This window comes from Herpailurus yagouaroundi, unplaced genomic scaffold (genome assembly GCF_014898765.1).
Source record: "Herpailurus yagouaroundi ecotype Mexico unplaced genomic scaffold, PumYag 77, whole genome shotgun sequence".
In the NCBI taxonomy this organism is placed as follows: domain Eukaryota; kingdom Metazoa; phylum Chordata; class Mammalia; order Carnivora; family Felidae; genus Herpailurus; species Herpailurus yagouaroundi.
In genome coordinates, this window is record NW_024412388.1 from 95,810,970 (window position 1) to 95,833,544 (window position 22,575).

General features: G+C 47.8%; 1 protein-coding gene and 1 long non-coding RNA gene across 2 annotated transcripts; both read right to left on the bottom strand.

Moving 5' to 3' along the window:
* Positions 1 to 3,724: 3,724 nt before the first annotated feature.
* OVGP1 (oviductal glycoprotein 1) lies at positions 3,725 to 17,162 on the bottom strand. Its single transcript, XM_040456552.1, has 11 exons — positions 17,138 to 17,162; positions 16,507 to 16,536; positions 15,891 to 16,095; positions 14,609 to 14,665; positions 14,222 to 14,387; positions 13,618 to 13,742; positions 12,236 to 12,344; positions 11,954 to 12,139; positions 10,284 to 10,400; positions 5,530 to 5,665; positions 3,725 to 4,577 (listed from the first exon to the last, which is right to left on the bottom strand). Exons 1-11 carry the CDS (start codon positions 17,160 to 17,162, stop codon positions 4,048 to 4,050), a joined length of 1,686 nt encoding a protein of 561 aa, XP_040312486.1. The 3' UTR covers positions 3,725 to 4,047.
* A 702-nt stretch (positions 17,163 to 17,864) lies between these two features.
* LOC121018712 (uncharacterized) lies at positions 17,865 to 20,424 on the bottom strand. The gene is made up of 2 exons (XR_005785297.1): positions 19,702 to 20,424; positions 17,865 to 18,134 (listed from the first exon to the last, which is right to left on the bottom strand). It is a non-coding gene; the product is annotated as an uncharacterized LOC121018712 (long non-coding RNA).
* Positions 20,425 to 22,575: the final 2,151 nt, after the last annotated feature.

Genomic DNA, 22,575 nt, shown 5'->3' on the forward strand with positions numbered 1-22,575 from the left:
TTTAATCCTGGAAATGACACACTTAATACCTTCTATACACACTTTACCTATTTGTAGGTATTTGTACCTATTTGTGTTCCTTTTTTGTAACACTTTACTAGCTTCTAGATTGTAGTGTTTTAGAAGCATGTGGTAAGAGTAGCCAGTTTATAAAATGATTCCCTACATAAAGTTGTAGCAGCATGAGAGATTATTGGAACTTTGTCATGAATCTACTCCTGAACACTTTGAGCTATGCACAAAACCTAAAGGGTTTCTAATTTCATATTTCTTTCTTTATACAAAGAAATTCTTTAAAAAATTTTTAATGTTTATTTATTTTTTTTTAATTTTTTTTTCAACGTTTATTTATTTTTGGGACAGAGAGAGACAGAGCATGAACGGGGGAGGAGCAGAGAGAGAGGGAGACACAGAATCGGAAACAGGCTCCAGGCTCTGAGCCATCAGCCCAGAGCCTGATGCGGGGCTCGAACTCACGGACCGCAAGATCGTGACCTGGCCGAAGTCGGACGCTTAACCGACTGCGCCACCCAGGGGCCCAATGTTTATTTATTTTTGAGAGAGAGAGGTACAGGGTGTGAGTGGGTGAGGGGCAGAAAGAGGGAGACACAGACTCTGAAGCAGGCTCCAGGCTCTGAGCTGTCAGCACAGAGCTTGGCGTGGGGCTTGAACTCATCAACCACGAGATCATGATCTGGGCCAAAGTTGGACACTTAACTGACTGAGCCACCCAGGCGCTCCAAGAAATACTTAAATGGAAACTTGAAGCTCTACAGAAGATATGCTTATATCAATAACTCCCACTTATTGGCTTTGTATCAGATACATGTTTCATTTAACCATTGTAACAACCTTAGAAGCTGATTTAACTACCCCATGATCACATAGTTAATCCGAGCTGGGATTTCAAGTCTGGTTTGTCTGGACTCAACCTGTGTCTCAGAACTCAACCTGTATCTCAGCACAGCCCCTCCTCCAAGCTCAGGGCACTCATGCTCTCTCTGCTTCAATGTGCACAAAAGCATCGACTGTATTTTGTTGTTGTTTGTTTATTTATTTATGTATTTATGTATTTATTTTTGAGAGAGAGAGAGAGTAGAGCACGAGCAAGGGAGGGGCAGAGAGAGAGAGGAAGGGAAAGAGAATCTCAAGCAGGTCCTGTGCTGACAGCACAGAGCCAGACATGGGTCTCAACCTCACGAACCATGAGATCATGACCTGAACCAAAATCCAGAGTCCGACACTTAACCGACTAAGCCACCCAGGTGCCCCAAATGTATCGACTTTAACGACAATGACAGATTTATATTTGATTTCATTTTCTGTACAGAGGTATTCTAACTGCTTTTTTCTACTCTCCTAGTTTTTCTTCCCACCTGCAGAGAAAATGTAACCCTGCATGCTGCTGCCCCCTGGTGGCAATATTCCTAACTCAACAAAAACAGGGTTTGGGAACCTTTTATGTAACTCTTCAAAGTCAAATGAGAAAGTGACAACAGCTCCTAACATGGTGTCCACAGATCACCTTCCTGTGCGGACACAACCGGTGCCCGCTCATTAGTCATGCCCGTGGAGCTCGAGTCCCGCCCCCTTGCCCACCGCGTCAAACCTTGCCAGGCGTTCCTGGGACTTGATCGCACATCTGTGCCTCTGGCCACCTGCCATTCCTTACTCCAGGCTCCCTTACAGCACTTACCAAGGCTTCTTTGCAGTGAGATAGGAGTACATGAGCTCTGAGTCTGTTTCCTCAGCATGAGATGAAATGGTGAAGCACAGACCAGCCACTGGCTGCTCCCAGAGGTACATCACTTGAGTACTTTTCTCTCTCCCACCTGCGAGTCAAGTCTTGTAGAAGCCCGGTCTTGAAACCTCACCCACTGTCCTCAGCCCAGCGGCCTCCACTCGGAATCACCACTCAGAATCATCCACCAGGAGAGGGGAGACGGGAGCAGTATACACAGGCCTCCTTCCCCAGTTAGTCCAGGGGTGTTTGGGCACCTTCTCCTCAAGGTATGGGGCCTATTCCGATGTCACTGCTGTAGCCCCTTCTAGTGGTCCAAGCAGGAAATATATGTATGGATACACATATTTCTATATCAACCAATCCATATATAGTTTGAAATCACGATTTCACACTGATACTTCTGAGCCTAACGCCACAGGGTTCTTTCTAGCCTTTTCTGTTTTCCTATTTGTAACTACTTTCTCCGGCAGTGAGAAACATGGCCCTTCTTACCCACAGTGGATTTCCTTCTGTGTTTAATTCTGGAATGCATAGAAAGCAGTTTCAGAATTGCTACCTTATATACGTGTCAAAAGCAAATTTGCTGGAGGCCAGTATTTGTCCATGGTTCCTCTTTAGCTTTTCAAGAAGGAGGCAAAATGCCGTTTTCCAAAGTGACTAAGGCTAGCTCTTTTCTTCCCTAATTCCTTCAATGTGATTACGCTGTTGGTGCATTTTTAATACGGCTAAATACATTTGTTGCTGTTTGTGCTTTAATTTTGAGTCGCTCTAGCTCCACCACGACCACCATCCTTGATTTTATTTATTTGTGGGATGTGAAACACTCTCATGGTTCGAAAAGTCAGAATGACACAAACACGTGTACTCAGGTAAGTGGCAACCCGCCCCCCCCAACCCTTCGTACCCCATTCCTGATCTCCCATTCTCTCCACACCACCCTCACTCCACTCCTGCCAGTCCCGATTTCATTATTTCCGTGTTTATCCTTTCTGTTACTATTCTGTTTCTTTCCTTCCGTAATCTTTCTGTTACTTTCTATTACTCTGTGCACAAACGAGCAGACGTGTGTTTTCTTATGTCCCCTTTTTCCTTACGTGGAAGATAGTGTACTACGGACGTTTCTCTGCCCTTTTGTTCTCTTGACAATAATACAGATGCTGTTTAAATGATGTGCTTAGAGGACAACACCAAGAGGGTGTGAATGTAAATACCGAAGAAAAGGGACCCAGGGAAGAGACTTGGAGCTCCTCAACATTAAGAGATCAGGGATAAGAGGAGAAATCAGCACAGAACGCTGTGAAGGAATGACCGGTCAGGTAAAATCAAAACCCGGAAGCATAGTTAAGAAAGTGTGTCACTGGGGTCAAGGTGGCTCAGTCTGTTAAGGGTCCGACTTCGGTGCAGGTCATGATCTCACAGTTGGTGAGTTTGAGCCCCACTTCAGGCTCTCTGCTCTCAGCGCAGAATCCACTTCAGATCCTCTGTCTCCCTCTCTCTCTGCCCCTCCCCCACTCGCTCGCACACTCACTCTCCCAAACATAAATAAACATTAAAAAAGAAAGAAAGAAAGAAAGTGTATCAGGGAGGACAAAGTGACCAAGTGTGCCAGTGCTGCTGCTGCATCAAGGAGAATCAGAAGTGAGACTTGAACTCTGTATTTAACAACGTGGGCATCACCAGTGACCTTGGCAAAGAGTAGTTCTGATGTATTAATGGGAGGAGATGTTACACCGGTGTGACATGAGAGGATTGTGGGAAACCGCCATGGAAGACATTCTGGCTCTGACCACCAGCAAAGTGAGTGTTGTTCAAGGCAGAGAGGGAAGGACCATAATCCACACTGGAAAACATCAGCATGGGCTAGACCCAAACTCCCTCCTTCCAAAAACAGCAGTAGGGGAACGTGAACTTGAAAGGCAGAGCTGACAATTGCATTGCTCAGGTCATTTCAAGAAAAGAACTCCAGGGAACTCAGATGGATTCTTGTGTTTCCAGTTTATTCAACAGAAAAGAGACGAACTCCCTGTGGCTTTGGGGCCTGCTCATAACCATGAATGGTTTATGAATGTCTGGGTAAGACCAGCTCCTGTCAGGGGATCTACAAGAAAAGATAAGGGCTTTCCCCAGCTTCTGCCTTCAACAGAGCTTAGGCTCCTTGACACACAGCAGAGTTTTCTGGGTTTTCTTTCTTTAGAGAGAGAGAGACAGAGCACTTGTTGGAAGGGTCATCGAACTGACAGAGGACTCGTTCCCATTAATGGGAACACAGGGGTTGTCCAAAGCAAGAGGAATGTGTCCTGGGGCTAGATGACAGGGCCAGAGGATGGCCTCCTGCTTTGGGCTTCTGTCTGAAGATCAACGTGACCAACCGGGTGGTCTGTGTCCACCTCAGAAGGGGTGGGCTCTCTTCTAAGAGTCTTGGTCTGCCTGTCAGGAGTGACTGTAATATTTCTGGAGGGGGTAGTCATCATTCCAGGGGCTACAGCTCTCTTTCCAAGGGGCACGATCTTCTCTCCAGGGGACTTAGTCTGACCATGCATAGAAACCATACTCATCTCTCCGTGAGTCATAGTGTCTCCAAGGGTCTCAGTCTTCATTTCCACAGCCACAGTGTGCTTTCCAAAGGACATAGTTTCACTCGTAGGGGTCACAATCCCACTTTGGTGGCCTCTAGTCATATCTGCAGACTTCCTATGGGTGTTAGAAGCCATAGACTTTCCTTCTGAGGACAAAAGCCCCATGTCATTGGTTCCAGTCGGACTTTCAGGGTCAGTTCTTAAAGAATTCATAGCAGTTGAGAGCCAAAATTTTGGTGAAGGAGTTGAGCTGAACTCTAGAGGAAACCATCGGAACAGGATGAGAGTCCTACCGCTTCCTCCCCATCCTGTTAATTGCTGGCAGGACTACGACCACTCCAGAGCTGAAGGACTTGCTCCCAAAATCCAGAAGTGAAGGATTTCATAATGCACTGACTTGAGGGCATAGATAAAATCCCACCACATTGAAGCCCTGCTCCCCCACCTCATCATGTTGATATGATCCCAGGCACCTATGGGCACTCAGCACATTTACATTTCTGGGGAACGACCCCAAGAAGCCTGCCCGTTTTCTATGCTTAAGGCCTCACTTTGACCTTACTGATGGCACCTTCGGCAAGACCTTGCTGCCCCCCAAGGCCTAATAACAGAAACCTCCTGTGTCCCCCATGGTAGAAGGCACCAGGAACAACATGGAGGGCAAGGAGGCCACTCCTGACAGCATTTTGTAAAGAATTGGGTTGAAGTCCCATCTCTGCCCTTGACTAGCAGTATTGCCTTTCTGAGCCCCAGTGTCCTTGTCCCTAAAATGATAGTTATAAATCATCTCAAAGGATGCTGTAGCTGTAGCATGCCAGATTCCATCTCCTAACTACCAGGGAAGTCTCTACTATCAAAGAGGTTATCAAAAGAAATCTGACTTCCTCTTCTGGCCCTTGTCCCACGAAAGCAGGAGGAAGCCACAGAGAAATAAACTGACATATATTGAGCGCTAACATTGAGCCAGCAGTTTTCATTTCTTATCTCATATAGTTCTTATAATAATGTCATGAGTATAAGGATCATTCCCGTTTTGCAGATAAGGAAAACAAAGCTCAGAGGGTCAAATGGAGCCTGCCTCTAAGCCAAGGAAATGGACCGGCCTAACATCAAAGTTTGTTCTCTTCCTTCGGTGCCATGCTGTCTCACCGAAGCCTGCAGATCTAAAAGATCTGCTCCCAACCCCACTTCCAAGCCATAGGTACTTACCAGCTTGCACCAGGAAACTATGCAACTTGGAGACAAGGGGGAAAGGGCCAGTGCCACAGAAAGTGCCCTTAACGTCATCCAGGTCCAATGTCCACACCATGGCTCCCCCAAAATTCTCTCCTTTTATGAACCTTGCCTGAAAAAGGAGTAGTCAGTCAACCTGCTGTGCTGGCCATCCCTCAGACGGGTACAATGGCAAAACACTGAAGACAGACCCTCAGGAAACACTACAGTAGCATGGTTGGTAGTTACAGCCTGTATTTGAATCTAGCCTTTACCACTTATTAGCTAAGGGATCTTGAAAAGGTCACACAAACCTTTGCCTCATTTGTAAAAAAAAAGGGATAACATTTCCGGTATTTTTTAGGAACCAAAGAATCTCTTCATGCAAATGCTACAGCATGGATGGAGCTTGGAGACATTACGCTGAGCGAAATAAGCCCAGCACAACAGGACAAATATTGTACGATTCCACTCGTAGGAGGTAGAGGAGTCACATTCCCATAAATGGAAAGCATAGTGGTGGTCACTATCGGGGGTGAGGGAGAAGCGAATGGGGTTTCAGTTTGGGAAGATGAAACAGTTCTGGAGATAGGGGCGCCGGGGTGGCTCAGTTGGTTCAGTGTCCGACTCATGATTTCGGGGCAAGTCATGATCCCAGGGCCATGGGATCAAGCCCCACATTGGGCTCTGTACTGACCATGAAGCCTGCTTAAGATTCTCTCTCTCTCTCTCTCTCTCTCTCTCTCTCTCTCTCTCTCCCCCTCAGTCCCTTTCCCCTGCTTGCTCTCTCTCTCTCTCTCTCTCTAAAAGAAAAGTTCTGGAGATAGATAGAAGGTGGAGATAGTTACAAAACAATGTGACTGCACTTAATGCTGCTGAACTGGACACTTAAAAATGGGCCAAATGTCGGGGCGCCTGGGTGGCGCAGTCGGTTAAGCGTCCGACTTCAGCCAGGTCACGATCTCGTGGTCCGTGAGTTCGAGCCCCGCGTCAGGCTCTGGGCTGATGGCTCGGAGCCTGGAGCCTGTTTCCGATTCTGTGTCTCCCTCTCTCTCTGCCCCTCCCCCGTTCATGCTCTGTCTCTCTCTGTCCCAAAAAAATAAATAAAACGTTAAAAAAAAAAATGGGCCAAATGGCAAATTTTATGTTTATGTATATTTCACCACAATTTTAAAGATGATTTTTTTATATGAAATTTATTGTCAAATTGGTTTCCATACAACACCCAGTGCTCATCCCAACAGGTGCCCTCCTCAATGCTCATCACCCACCCTCTCCTCCCTCCCACCCCCCATCAACTCTCAGTTTATTCTCAGTTTTTAAAAGTCTCTTATGGTTTGCCTCCCTCCCTCTAACTTTTTTTTTCCTTCCCCTCCCCCATGGTCTTCTGTTAAGTTTCTCAGGATCCACCTAAGAGTGAAAACATATGGTATCTGTCTTTCTCTATATGACTTACTTCACTTAGCGTAACACTCTCCAGTTCCATCCACGTTGCTACAAAGGGCCATATTTCATTCTTTCTCATTGCCGAGTAGTATTGCATTGTGTATATAAACCACAATGGAAGACGATTTTTTAAAAAAGAATTCCTACATGTAAAATATTTGGATCAAAACCTTGCACATAATGAAAACTGTCTCACCAGGGTCCCAGTGCCAATCATTATTGTCATTATGCTGAAACACAGATGTTGCTATATTATTTTAAAACCACTTCCTCACACCATATATCACAGTGACACTATAAAGAAGAGATAAAGCAGGTAATACTGTCACCTTTCCACAGATAAGAAAAGAGAGGCTTTTGTCCATGATTTTTCAAACTTCAGATATAGGGGTGCCTGGGTGGTCCAGTTAGTTGAGTGTCTGACTCTTGATTTTAGCTCAGGTCATGAACCCAGGGTCATGGGATTGAGCCCCAAGTTAGGCTCTATGCCCAGCGTGGATTGGGATTCTCTCTCTCTCTCTCTCTCTCCCTCCCCCCCCACCCCACCTCTGCATCTCTCTCTCTTTAAAATAAAATAAAATAAAGTATTTTTTACAAAACATTAACAAAAAACCCTCACCTATAACTAAATGGCAGGGTTTAGACCCAAATCCGAGTCCCTATTATTACTTTGCTAGTATTCTCTGTCATGGCTGATGGGAAAGACAGACTCCATCACATCCAAATAACTACATGACTTGGCCAAATCAATGGGCTCCTTTCTGAGATTTACTTTCCCCAAATGTAAAATAAGAAGAAGGAGGAACCCAATTATAGATAAGCTGAAATCGTCAAGATTCTGAGATTTTACTCTGCTTACAAACCAAGTTAGCCTGCCAGTTTACGTGTGCGCACACATGATCTCTGGATCAGAGGACAGACCATTATTACTCATGGCAAAAGACCAATCACAACAGCACTTTGACTTTGTTCCCCATGGCCTAGCTGCCCAAAGAATGACATGGCGAAGGCCAGATATACACCTGTACGTGCAGTGAGGTCTTGGGCACAGGAGAGGGATCCTGAAACTATGAGCCTTGAACTTATGTGAGACAGCTGGCAAATCGGACCCTTCTCCCCTCTGGACGGTTTGAGAGCTTCACTGGGATGTAGACAAGTCCCCTCTGGGGAGGGGACTTCTACAATCTCTGAAAGTCAGCAAAGGCTCTGGGGGAAGAGGGGAAGGCAGCTTTCTACTTTTATTATAGCTGCTCTGTTTCTTTTGCTCAGAATGCCCAGACAGCGCAGAAACGCAGAGAAATCCAGGGATAATTATCTCCCGATGATGACCTCTGAGGTTTCTTCCAGCTCTGGGATTCTGTCATGAAATCCCTTAATCACCCTCACACGGGGCTCTGTTCCCCTCTAGTCTGCAAGGCACAGTAACTGCCCCTCAATGCGAGAATACCATCCCTGCTGGTCTCAGGTTTCCCCAGACACACAGGCCAATGCCCTCCCCCATGCCCTGTGGATCATATATTGAATTCCATCCAACTGGGTAATTCCACTGAGTCACTGGATTTTTCTGTGTGTGTCCTCTGTTCCCAAACTGGAGTAAGATCCTGGAGGCTGAAAGCCATACTCTGCACCTCTCTCTGCACAGTGGGCCTCCCCCAGTGCTGTGCACAGAGGAGGTACATGGTGGGTCTTCACAAATGCTGCCCTGTCACCTTGTGCTTTCTACCCCAAACTTCCCCCAAAGAACAGCCAACACCTGTCGCTTCTGCATCATCTATAGTAGAGGAGACAGTGACTTCTCTCTAATGAGATCCGATATCCAGGCAGTTGCCAAGTGCTGACAATTTCTCATTCAGACCCTACCTCCACTTCCAACCACCTGGTCCAACCCTCAGTATGTCACCGGCACACTTCTGAGTCTCTCTCAGAGCTTCCAAAATGCCAAACCGGTTACAGCAGGATCACATGGAAACATAGTAAAAACAGTTCCCAGATTCTTTCTAAGACCTGCTGAATATTCAGGGGTAGAGCCACATCTTTCTACATTTATCAAGTCTCAGGTGATTCCAAAGCAGAGGCAGGTTCAGAAATTACCAAAGCATGTCATTTCTGTTTTAATTCACTATAAAAAAAAAACCTGCCAGACTCGACTTCATTTAACATTGCTTGCGTGGGGAGAGGAGGTGCTCACCGTTAGGCTCTAAAGGTTTCAAACTTGCAGGTCATGTACCTGCACGGAAACCTGATTTTGCCTTACAATGCCTGCAAGAAGAGGTCCAAACGTCTTTGCCAGCGTTCAAATCCCTCTATAAACTGACCTGCACTTTACTGCCTTCTCCTATGCTTTACAAAACTTCTCTGCCCCACCCCAATTTTTCTTTGAACCTACTTTGAATGAGCTTTCAGCACCCTCTGACCCCATGTCATTATCTCCTGCCGCTCACCTCCCTGAGGAAGCCCTCCTTGACTTCCCTACTCCTGACACACATCTCAGTGATATTCACGGGGCACTTAGCAAGTTCTACCTCATATTGGTATTTAGCTGTTGTGAGGTTATCTGGCCCAAGCAGAAAAGAAGAAACTGTTGCCAAAAATCTGCATAAACTGAGAGAAGTCATTTCTCCCCTCAAAACCGCGACTCCTTTTCTTCCAAAGAAGAGGGTTGGGGCAGGGGGCGCCTGGGTGGCTCAGTCAGTTAAGCATCTGACTCTTGATTTCGGCTCAGGTCATGATCTCTCAGTTTATGAGTTTGAGCCCCACATGGGTCTCTGCTGACAATGCAGAGCCTGCTTGGGATTCTGTCTCCCTCTCTTTCTGTCGTGCCCCCACTTCCTCTCTCTCTCTTAAAAATAAAAATTTAAGGGGCACCTGGGTGGCTCAGTTGGTTAAGTGTCCAACTTTGGCTCAGGTCATGATCTCACCGTTGGTGAGTTCATGCCCCACATAGGGCTCTGTGCTCACAACTCGGAGCCTGGAGCCTGCTTTAGATTTTGTGTCTCCCTTTCTCTCTGTCCTTCCCCTGTTCACGCTCTGTCTCTCTCTGTATCTCAAAACTGAATAAAAGTTAAAAAAAAAAAAAAGTAAGAAGAAGAGGATTGGATTTAGAAGAAGAGGATTTAGGAAACCCCAGTTAGGTCAGGTATGCCTGAAACTCACCTGATCTAGTAAATCTCACCTTTTCACCTCCACCCAGTAAACACACACACACACACACACACACACACACACACACACACCCCGTACAGATAAGAGCTTCATGGAAGCCAGAGGAAACTCTATGCTGGAGCAAGAAAGGACCAATGTCTTACCTTGTGACTGAAGCTGAGGACATCATCATAGCCAACCCACACATTCCCCTTGTAGGCGTATGGGACATGCTGATAGTCAATCCAGCGCTTCGTCGCTTTCTGGACGAAGGAGCAAATCTGCCAGGAGGATCACCAGGTTAGTTCCGGGAAGTCCATGGAGAGAAGCACCAGCAGGCAAACTGCTCTTTTCCCAGTGACAAAGCATCCAAGAATCCCTTGCCAGGGAATGAGAAGAGGCAAACCAAAGAGGGAGGGGAAAGCCACTCACAAAGGACCTCCTCTCTTTTCTGAGCAAATTCGTATTAAAATATGTTCCTTTCTCTAATGTCCGTGATGGAAAAAAAGAGAGAAACAAGGAGTGGCTGACATCCTTAAAAATCAAATCAGGGTTTGCTAAATAATGCCAATATCAAACTACGAATGGTAACCTATCTGACCCTTGACCAAACCTGTATCTTTTTCAGAGAGTTCCCATAAACAAACCTCTCCTGTCTTCTTTAGAAATCAGCATAAAGGGGCCCCATCTTGGAGGCCATCAAACTAGCTTGTGAATCTCTAATAAATTTCAGGTTTCTCACAAGGAGAACTGGGTTGTTACAATCAGTCAAGCATGTGAGTTTGGCTAGGTGCCCAGCATTGTGCTAGAAACCATACGCCACGAAGAAGCAGAAGTATTCAAGCTGGTTGCAGAAGCTAACGTCTGAGGCTTTTCTTTCTTTCTTTTTCTTTCTTTCTTTCTTTCTTTCTTTCTTTCTTTCTTTCTTTCTTTCTTTCTTTCTTTCTTTCTTTCTTTTCTTCCTTCCTTCCTTTCTGTTCTTTAAAGGTTCTGTCTATCAAACATGTCTTCGGTCTATAATGTCTTTCAAGACCATTATTTCAACTATGCCATCACTCATAACCACGCTTCACTGGATTAGCAGGAAAACATTTCTACCCAGTCAGCGCAGAGCACTGTGCCTCCACTCCTACCTAAGGCACCCATGCACACCATGTGCCTCCGTACCCGCCATCCTTGGCCTGCGGGGCCCTTCCCTCCTGTCATTCCTGCCCATCAGGATCATTCCTGTGTTCCAAAGCCCTGCTCTAAAGCTACCTGCTCCATGAGACCTTTCCAGATCCCTAAGCCACACACCCTGTGCCTCTTATTGTCCTCTCTTATGTTTTATATTCCCTTGGGTCCAAGTCTCTTTCCTCCACTCAGTAGCAAGCTTTGTTGAGATGGGGATTCAGGGAGTGGAATCGGGATAAGAGGAAAGAATCTGTAGTAGAGGAGGTCTTGGAACTGCTTCAACATAATCTCGTAGCGGGAGGGAGGGAGTCAGGGAGCGGACATGAAACAAGATGGGCCAAGAGCGGTTAGAGATTGAAGCTGGTGAGGGGTAGGTGGTAGTGGCAGAGGAGGGGAGGAGGTGATACTATTCTTTTACTTTTGCAAATGTTTGAAATTATATATATTTCAGGTACTAATAGTTTTTATTTAGGCCAGATAGTAAGTCAGGATTGACTTGTATAACAGTTAAGATTCTCTTTATATAGTGGATTTCTCTTGCACTAGTAAACTACTTCTTTGTCCTCCCGCCATCACCCTTGCCTTTGCCCTGTTGTCTTTGCTCTTGCCCCAACAGAGGATGGAGACCTGACTAATAGACAGAGGTCTCTATTCCTGTCACCTCATAATAAGCCAAGAAGCCATCTTGCTTGGTGTACTTTCCTGAAAGCGCAACACCCTTAGCTTCAGCCTGTAGCCCATTATTAGAGGCCTTGAGGAGGTTAAACGTCCGTCCATAGGTGGGGAGCCCCATGAGGAGCTTCTCTGGGGGTGCCCCCAGATTCCGCCAGTATTTCATGGCATGTGCCTGCAGGTGGGAAGAACACAAACCCCTCCTTGTTACTGACGGCCAATGGCCTGGGCTCAGGGGCAGGTGTCGGGGCCCCTCGAGATCTTTCCTTACCGAAGATTTGGGGTCTCCAGGCAGAGAGAACAGGGGACTATTGTGTCCTGTGAACTTTTCCCAGCTTCCATGAAAGTCATAAGACAAGACGCTGATGAAATCCAGGAGCCTGCAAGGGCAGAAGGAGGAGATAGGAAGGTTGGGCTAAGCAGATTTTCAAGTCAGGTCGCCAGAGGACTAACCAGCTGACTGGTTGTGTACTGGCCACTCCAGCTTCTCCCCCATTTTGGCCTGGGGTGCCTGCCCATCTGTGCCAGCCACTTGAGATCTGTCACCGCAGCAAAATGCTGGCTAGGGACAGCCATGCATGAAGACCAAGGCCATCCTGAGAGTTTCCATGGAAGTAGACGGGAGTTGGACCAAAAAACACATTCACGCCTGACACAAGTGCCAACCGAGGTCACTTGTCACGACCTCGGTCATGCTGTCATGAGGAAGGTGGTACTCCCCCACAGCAGCTACACAGCTTCCATGCTTCCGCCGTTCAAGACACCAGTGAAACCATCTCTTCCAGAACACTCTCAGGATGGCCAAGTGTAACCAAGTACTTACCAGGTCAGCAGTGCACCAGTGCACAAAAATGCCAGCATTTAATTTTGATCTGGCTGCTGGCCTCAGTACCATCGGTCTCTCTGTTTTAGAGCTGAAGCCGTTGAGACTCTGAGGTTAACTAACTGGCCTCAAGTCACCCAGCTGGCCTGTCCGGCCGTTGAGACCAATGCTGACAAATTCTATGTCCCATGGGGTCCCTCCCTTTTGTCCCCACACCGAAACCAGGCTCCCTGGTGTAATCACACACCGAACCATGCCATCCTCTATTTTGGTCTCTGTTAGCCTCAGCGGCTCCTCTGTCAACACTCGATTCTTGAGGCTCAAGAAAATTAGCCCAGAACTGGCGTGTCCAGAGAGAGTGAGTTATGAGTGGTTCTTTGTTTAGCTTTGTAACTTTTTTACAGAGACCCACGCTCTGAAAACTAGACCTGGTTGGGCATGCCTATTTCTGTTTTTGTGTCAGTGGCTGCTAACTCATCTGGCTCTCTGATGCCCGCCTTGTGCCCCACAGTGTATGTCTACAGCTGTACTCTGGGACGGCAGAGGCCAGGCCCCTGGTATTCTCTCCTTCGAGACTCAGCAAAGAGCTTTGCAGAAGGCTCTGCCCGAGATGATGTGACTGTGGGCACTGGTCCTACAGCTCCGTCTGGTCTCCTAAAGAAAGCCCAGGGTCTGTGGGGCTGATCCCTGTCCCCACCTATGTTCCTCTGCCGGCCCCCCCAAATAGCACTTGCACATGGAGAGCTCACAGGCAGAGTGTTTGTACCACGCCAGGGTTCTGAGCGTGACGTGCCTCCTTCCCTCCTGCCCCCCAGGCAGCACCCACTCACCTTCCCAGAAGGAGCACTTCATAAGCTGTTTTGATGATTTGTTCATCCCCAGAGACAGCAGCAGAGAGCAGCAGCTTGGGACGCCTGGTAAGCTGCGCCTCCTTCTGGAAGGCAAACAGGAGCTCCTGCCAAAAAAGGCAGACGCACAGATCCAGACAGAGCAGTCAGGGAAAGAATCATCCAGGATACCTTTATTTACAGAGCCCCTTGAGCCAGGCTCTAGGGACAGAGAGGTGAGTCAGACACAGCCCCTGCCCCAGGCTCGTGACAGAGGCCGCCTTGAGCCAACGTGGTAAGTGACAATAGAGGGCTGGCCGGGCAGGGGGAGCACAGGCTGCCTGTGGGAGGCCAGGAAGCTGCACCGAGGAGGCATCACTTGGGCTGCAGTGCTGGAGCAGGACCTGGGTGTGACAGTGAAAAAGAGCCACTACGAGGACTCCTGCTCTTTTTGCCAGACCCTTCTAGGATGGCAGTAAAAGAACATTCTGCTACCGCTCTCCTGCCCTTGCCCCCACCTGGCCTTCTGTTCCTCCTACGCCCCGAGCCCAGATATGATAAAAGTAGAATCATTTCTGGATTCTGGAGCTTCCAGACTTGGCCTTACTTCAATTAAGAGGAGAAAAGTCCATCGGTCCCTCATGGGACTGCCTCTTACTCCAGGGTACAAGAAGAAGAGGTCCAGACCATCAAAGTTATGTGTCCTCAGGAGGGATATAACTGAATCAATAAACCTTTCCCGGTTGGCCGATGTGGAAAGCATGGTGGTGAACCTGCAGGAGACCCGGGGTGAGGCAAGGAAGGCTTTTCTCAGAACCACAACCCCACAAAGCCCCTCGGTTTGCACCTGGCAGCTGGCCCGCAGACACTGGCTGGAAGAAAGAAAGGCAGGTCTTTGAAACTCCCAACCTTCTTAAAAGCCCCTCCCAGCCCTGGGGGCCAAATACCCAGGGATGGGGAATTCAAGCAGCAGGGAGGGGCCCCGGAGTGTCACCTGGTTGTGCCAAAGTTCCACCCACCAGTGGACAGCAGTGTTTTCAGCTTCCTGTTCCTGTGACGTGGGATAGAGGGAGGTAAGCTGGGTCCCCACTCCAGTGGGCCCCTGGGGAACAGCGGAAAGTTAGGGGGGGAGGGGAGTGAAAGGGGAAGTCAGGTGGAGGGAGGGGCAGAGAAGTGCAGAGCAGAGAACAGGGAAGAAAAAAAAGGAAAAGAGGGGAGAACATTCAATCCATGCATCATCACAACCCAACCTCCGAGGCTGTCCAAAGTCCACCAAACTCCCCCACATCTCATGATGCTCTTGTGCGAAGGAAAAGAAGTAGTCTCAAGATGTTTCTCTTCACTGTTTTCTTAGTCAACAAATATTTATTGAGTAATTACTATGCGCCGTTGATTGCCTTAGGTGCTTGACTGTGGTAACAGAGAACAAGACAGACAAGCTCCCTGCTCACAGGGAGCTTGTGATCTAGTGATGTGGGATTTATACCCTGGCCATCTATAACTATTAGCGCAGTGACAGACCTCTCCTTGGACAGGGAGAGAACCCAAGAGAGCTGGGGACAGGAATACAAGCACTTACTGAGCACCACTTCCGCTCAAGGCACTCACCTAACCCCTGGTACGCAAATATACTGGAGACACTGCCCCTTCCCTCGGGGACCTCACTGTCCTGGGGGGGTGGGGTGCAGGTGACAAATGGTAATAAAGACACTAGCATTTGTGAAGCATCTGTGATATGCGGACCCTCCTTGAAGCATTTTTTTTTGCATTTAAAAAATTTTTTTAAGTTTATTATTTATTTTGAGAGAGAGAGAGAAAGCTCAAGTTGGGGAAGGGCAGAGACAGAGAGGGAGAGAGAGAGAATCCCAAGCAGGCTCCACGCTGTGAGTGTGGAGCCTGATGTGGGGCTCAAACTCACAAACCATGAGATCATGACCAGAGCTGAAATCAGACGCTTAACTGACTGAGCCACCCACGCGCCCCACCCCCCTCCCCGAAGCATTTTAATAGCATTAGTACATGAACTCCTTCCCTCTGGCTTGAAGGGTGAGCTGAGGGTTACCAGGCAGAGGCAACAAAGGCAAGGAGGCAAGAATGAGCTCAGGGTGTTATTCCTCAGGGAATTCTCAGGCAGAGATGATCCCGAGCCCCCTGTGAGAGGAGGCTAGGACCCGAAGAATCAGAAGAAAGTTGATAAGTCACAAGAGAAAATAGGCTTAATTTTCTTCTGTTTGTAAAATCTGAAAATCCGATCCCCACAGGCCATCGGAACACACTTCTCCTTGAGCTTGTTGAACTCTGGGTAGATAATTTTCTCATCCCGGAAATCCTTAGCAACGATGCGATTGTTGTTCATTGAGGCGAAGGCAAATATCAGGTGGGTACAGAGGAAGGGGTCCAGGTCACGGGGCAAGATCGAGGCAGGGCCAGGTCGGCTCTGCGCCCAGCCGGCAAAATAACACACCAGTTTGTGGGCGGCGCCTGCCAAGGGAGAACGTGCGTTAGTTGGCAGAGACCCAGGGAGAGGGTGGAGCTCAGCTTCCACGGAGCGGTGTGAACACAGCCCGAGAGGCCAGGCCACCGTAACCCCCACATACAAACACACCCCAAAGCTAGACTGAGGTCTGATTCCCCCTTCACCCCAACCGCTGAGGCCCCAGGGGGGAAAGAACGCCTTATAAAATCCTGATAGGATGGATCCTCAAGTCTGGACCCTGCCAACGCAGAGTGACAAGTGGCAGGTGACTGAAAATCTTCTGCTCAACTGCAGTGGATGGATGGTCCCTGACACAGGGGCCAGGGCAGGGAGGGGCTGCGGGAGACACTCAACACAGAGCGCTCCTCAGCTGGGGGAGCTCCCTGGCTCCAGAGAGGAGGACACACTCTCCTTACCATCGTGGTGCCTCAGCACAAGAACCAGCCCTGCAGGAAACAAAGGGTGGAATCACGCTCTGATTCACATGCATGCCCCGAGTGACCTGCCCTGGCCACCCTCCAGTCCTCCCGGGCACCCACCACCCGTGCCCCAGAGCCAGACACAGATGCACAAATGGAGACAGCCTCCCTTCACCTGTTTCCTCTTCTCTAAGTTGAACCAGTGGAGCCAAATCTATCAAAGCTCCTATTTAACCCCAACCAACACCATGTGGATACACACAGGCTCGGCACAGGGACAGCGATGACTTAGAAGTCAGCGAAAGCCGTAGGCCAGTGGTTGTCGCCTTGGCTGCAAGTATAAAAAGTGATACTCTGGCTCCTCCCCCTGGAGATTCAGATTTCACTGGTCCAAGGTGGAACTGGGCATAAAGATATTTAATGGGCAGCTGGATTTGAGAACCACTGCTCAGATGACTCCTGCCTGGGCTCCTCTGTGCCTTCCCCATGTCCCATCCCACCTCCACCTAAGCTGGGCCCCCCCCCCCATCTCGAGTCCTAGGCTGCTTCTCAGGCGCTCAAGAGGCCTTGAACATTGCTGTCTGCTGGACTGAGTGACCTTTCAGGGGCTGGGAACTGCCACACTCACCAACCCACAGCAACAGCCTCCCCATCTTAAAGGTCTGAGAGCTACAAGGCTAGGGCTCGAGTGCCTTTATAGGAACTTCCCCGGGCACAGCCCCGGGACAGTGCTGACATAGCCTGGCTACACACACACAAAACCAGGGGCGGTGATGAATGGGCTGCTGCCGCGTCACAGTGACCCCAGCGCCTCCCGTCCTCCATCAGAGCCACAGCGATGCCAGCAGCCTCTTGTCCTCCCTCAAAACCAACAAAGCAGCAGCTGGGTCTGACCCTGGCACACGGTGGGTGTCCGCCACAGGCCAGGGCGAGGGCAGGGCAACGCTCAGCCCAGTTCCTGGGATTCGTGCCACAGGGACTGAGTATGAGGAGTACACACTATATGGAGGCAGTCATTCCATTGTTACCGGATTATTAGTTGGGGAAGGGGTGGAATATAAAGTTTAAAAGTCCCAGCCTTGGACCTAGGCACGGTAAGGTTTGAACCTCCGTGTTGCTTAGCTTTTTGAGCTTCAGCTTCCACACTCATAAAACAGCTCACACGGTTTTATAGGTAGGAGTCAACGAGATGACGTACAAAACATTGTTAGTTCAGGGCTTTGCTCGTAATAAGGGCTCGGCGAAGGGTAGCTGTTACTAAGGATGCCAGAACAGTTGCCCAGCAACTGTTCTCAAATTCCCATCCAAGACTCGCCAGGCAGGTAATGTAAATGGGTGAAGCGGGCTCAATAAAATAGCTCACTCTCCACTTCATTAGAAGGATAGCAGTCCGAGCCGAGTGACATACAGCAACTAACATGAAGCCTCTTGGTCAGGAGACACTAGAGACGGGTATGAACAGAGGCAGCTGTTCTGAGTAACCACTCACGGCTGCCATGTAGTGAAAAAGACCCAGTGTTGGAAGATCGCTCAGTTTCTCAAGAGAAGACAAAAATCTCAATTTTCGTGCGGGTCAACGGTGTTTGAGCCAGTACACGAGCCAACGCTGAGAATGTGTTATGAACCTAAGGAATGTAAGGAATACAATTGTGGATACCTGAAAGCCAATATTTTAAAAATACAACAACAACAATATGAAGGATAAACAAAAATAGATCTGTAGCCAGATGCTTTTATGATCCGCCAGTTTTCTTTTTCTGCTACGGAGGATCTCAAATCATGAGTAGGTCCCATATTTCACAATCTGAATCTCAATCATGGAGGACCAGAAATCGGATGCTCATCTTCTCAGAGACTGACACTGCTCACCTCATCCACACTTCACCGAGGTACTAATCAGATGTCAGTATAATAAATGACACGGCAAAATACAATGACTAGTGGTTAAATTAGTTCCACTTCCAGTATGAAGAAACCAGGAAGATCAATTTTTTAATCAGAAGATTGCTTGGGGGCACATGGGTGGCTCAGTCGGTTAGGCGTCCGATTTCAGCTTGGGTCATGATCTCACGGTTCGTGAGTTTGAGTCCCACCTGGGGCTCTGTGCTGACAGCTCGGAGCCTGGACCCTGCTTCTGATTCTGTCTGTCTGTCTCTCTCTCTCTCTCTCTCTCTCTCTCTCCGCCCCTCCCCTGCTCATGCTCTGTCTCTCTCTTTCTCAAAAGTGAATAAACTTTAAAATAAAAAAATAAAAAAAAAGAAGACTGCTTGGATATCATGGAATAAAAACAATAGATGTTATAGGATGTGTAAGCAAGGAATATTTCAGTAAAACTCTAGGTAAGCCTGATGGAATACCCCACCTAAAAGAGACTGTCTCCACTTACTCATCCATCTTTGCCTTGCCTTAAGTACTCAACAAATACTTGAGCATGTGCCAGGCCCTGCTAGGCACTCTAGATGCAATGGTGATCAAGACAGTTTCTGCTCTCAGGGAGCTTCTAGTCTAGTGAACAGATTGTTCACACCCCCGAGTGTATGTCTCTCTCTTGGAGATGTATGCATCTCTCTCATCTCTCTTGGATAGGTGCAGTGGGGAAAATGTGAGTTTTATCACGAAACAGACTTACTCTGTACCATCACTGGGGCCACTGGAGTCCCACCTACCTGCTCAATGCCACCCTCCATTCCTTGGGCTAACAGTAACCTGAATCAGGAAATCATTAAGCCTCCTGAGGGCAACACTGGATTAGGATGGCAACAACTTGTACCACTGGCTACATTACCCCTGGTGTGGTTTCTAACACTAAGGACCATGCTCTTACTTGTTTCCCAATTTCTAGCCCAGGCCCCCTAATTCTTGTTAATGGGTCTCCACATTCATTTTTCTTCCTGTTCTGTAAACTGTAGGCACTACAGTTGTTTCCCAGGGCCTGGGTCCTGACTCAGTCTTGCCAGGCACCTGGGGCCTTTGCTAGCTATCTTTTAAGACCTCCCTGATGTGGATGCATGCCTCTCTCTAATTCTGAGCCTCCCTCCTGCCACCTCCTGTCCCTCAGATTCTGTATCACTGAGATTTCCCACTAGGTTTGTGCCTTTCCATCCCGACTCCTTCCAGGAGGCACTAGCTCCTAATGCTGTCTCCAGCACAGAGCTCAGTCTGCCTGCCAATCTGCACCATTCTCATCTGTACCTGGGTCCGTCCTCTGGGATCCTATTCTGCTGTAGTGGACAAGGTGGGATCTCAGACCTAACCATTGATTCCATGCCTTTGCTATGGATGCATTGATTCCTTTGCTATGGATGCAAAGAACACCACCATGTAACAATGGATGCCCGGGAGGGACCTCTGCTTCATTCAGGGACGATCATGCCAAGGGTAGGAACTATGACTCCATGTGTATAGCAGATGATGAATAGTAAATGCCGAGTGAGGGTTCTGTTGAAAATCAGTATGCCATGTCGCTCTGTGTGCTCTCAATCCTTGACATTTTGCTGTCAAAAAATACCATTGTTATTTTACACACCCACCCGGATACTTGAAAATACTCCTTCCTGGTGCCTAGCCTGTTCTCATGGGAAAACATTTACAAACGTCTTTTAGTTGGCTTACTGAAGAAATGCCTATGGCAGCGCACCCCCTCCCAGATTTTACAATACCCAAGTAGACGAAGGCAAGATCAGAGCCAAAATACCTCGGTTTTAGCAAAGCATTTGGCCAAACTTTTGTGATACTCATGTGGATAAATTGGACAAGTATGACTTGAACAAAATCAATTGATTGAATGAATCCAAGAGCCCAGAGTGTTGACTATGGATTGGTGCAAACTTGAAAGATCTTAACCATTTTACATCTTTAAAATGAATGGGATGAGGGTGCCTGGCTGGCTCAGATCACGAGCATGTGACTTTTTTTTTTTTTAACGTTTATTTATTTTTGAGACAGAGACAGAGAATGAACAGGGGAGGGGCAGAGAGAGAGGGAGACACAGAATCCGAAACAGGCTCCAGGCTCTGAGCAGTCAGCACAGAGCCCGACGCAGGGCTCGAACCCACGGACCATGAGATCATGACCTGAGCCGAAGTCGGACGCTCAACCGACCAAGCCACCCAGGTGCCCCGCAAGCATGTGACTCTTGATCTGGGGGTTGTGAGTTCAAGTCCCACGAGTGGCGTGGAGTTAACTTTAAAAAAAATGTTTTTAACAATAAAGTGGCTAGACAGAGCAGTGTTTCCCAATATTCAAGATAAAAGATTATTTTTCGTTGTGCATGAGGATTAAAAAAAAATTTTTTTTAATGTTTATTTATTTTTGACAGAGAGAGAGAGACAGAGCATGAGCAGAGAGGGGCAGAGAGAGAGAGACACAGAATCCGAAGCAGGCTCCAGGCTCTGAGCTATCAGCACAGAGCCCGACGCACATCTTGAACTCACAGACTGCTGCGAGATCATGACCTGAGCCAAAGTCGGATGCTCAAGTGACTGAGCCACCCAGGTGCCCTCGTGCGTGAGGGTTTTTAAAATACTAACGTGTACTAGAAAATGTGGATTATTCCCAAACCTCTAATTTCATATAGTTTAAACATTGAGGCAGTTCAAAAAAGAATATTTGATGAAGGTAGTACTGTTTGGGTATTTCTGCTGCTGTAACGTGGGGAGTCAGCATGAAATGCCTATGTAGCTATTTATTAAAGAGCTGACCTCCTGTCCTGTGGGGCAGGAGAGAGACCTTGGGAACCAGAGCAATGTCTGGTGCCACCTGAAACCATACTTGAGCCTCCTTCAGCATTCGGCTCTGGGCACTCACTACCCAAGGAGCAAGCTTCCTGTAACCACGGACTGGGGATTAGCAGTGGAATAGAGTGAGTCAGGCTGATGGGCTTCAGAGTAAGAACAATGAAGTCAGGGAAGTGGATTCATTCCAGCATTAGACATCTGAACCAGTGAAATTAAATGCAACGTAAATGCCCACAGTTTTAAGCAAAGTAAAATGACCGGTTGGAAATCAAACTCACCAGTAAGTCTATGCTCATGCTACTGAAACCATTCCCACATCCAGGACCCAAGTGAATAACCCTACGTGTAATACCACATTTCTCATTGTTTGCTCACTGTAACACACACACGCAGCCCGGGGGGGGGGGGGGGTGATTTTGATTAGGTTTGCAAATGTCTCGGTGGCAATCAACAGATGTGATCATTCTCATCAGCACAGATCAGAATCTAAACCAATTTTTTTTTTAATGTTTATTTTTGAGACAGAGAGACACAGCATGAGCAGGGAAGGGGCAGAGAGGGAGACACAATGTGAAGCAGGCTCCAGGCTCTGCGCTGTCAGCACAGAGCCCGACGTGGGGCTCGAACTCACAAACTGTGAGATCATGACCTGAGCCGAAGTCAGATGCTTAACCGACTGAGCCACCCAGGCGCCCCCCCCCCTTTTTTTTACAATAATGTGGTTCTTCAAAACCTAGGTTTTCTTTCTTTCCTGTCATTTTAAACACCCTGATACAGGTGGACATTTCCTTGGGTTCTCATCTCCACTGCTTTCCTCTCCACCATGGCTGAGTTCACCAGGAAAAGGACTAGGCAAATTTAGTTCCTACCCACCTCACCCCTCCTTTCTCTAGGCCATCACAACTTTGTGAAGTTTACCTTGAGAAGAACTTAAAATGTTTCTACCCACCCACCCTATTACCTTCCAAGAAGCTGTAATTAAGAACAGTGAAGGGTTTCTTCCCACCTACCCCAAGCCCAGTACAGCACAGGACTACAAATTCGTTTTTACTTGGGGGTTATTGTGACAAGAGCTCATGCTTGGCAAGGGTGCAGCCTGGAAGCTTTATTTATATTTCGTCCATATTCCTTCAAACTACCTCAGTTTCATGTGATTTTAGCTGAGCTAAACTTGCAAAGCACTAAAGTACATAATTGATTGTATTGTTTCATAATCTGTAATTGACCATGATTTATGGTGGTAGCCAACCCATCAACCCAAGTGACTCAACATTTACTTTAAGTTCCAACTAGCTGCTCTAAGGGCTGGGGAAGCACACAGACAACGGGC

Excerpts from the sequence above, each read along its gene's own strand:
- OVGP1 (XM_040456552.1), bottom strand. The coding sequence starts at position 17,162 with ATGGGGAGGCTGTTGCTGTGGGTTG. Across the intron at positions 5,666-10,283 it reads TCCTCAGCTTCAGTCACAAG|GCAAGGTTCATAAAAGGAGA; the intron begins GTAAGACATTGG and ends CTCCTTTTTCAG. Across the intron at positions 4,578-5,529 it reads TAGTTTCCTGGTGCAAGCTG|AGTTCAGCTCAACTCCTTCA; the intron begins GTAAGTACCTAT and ends GGTTTCCTCTAG.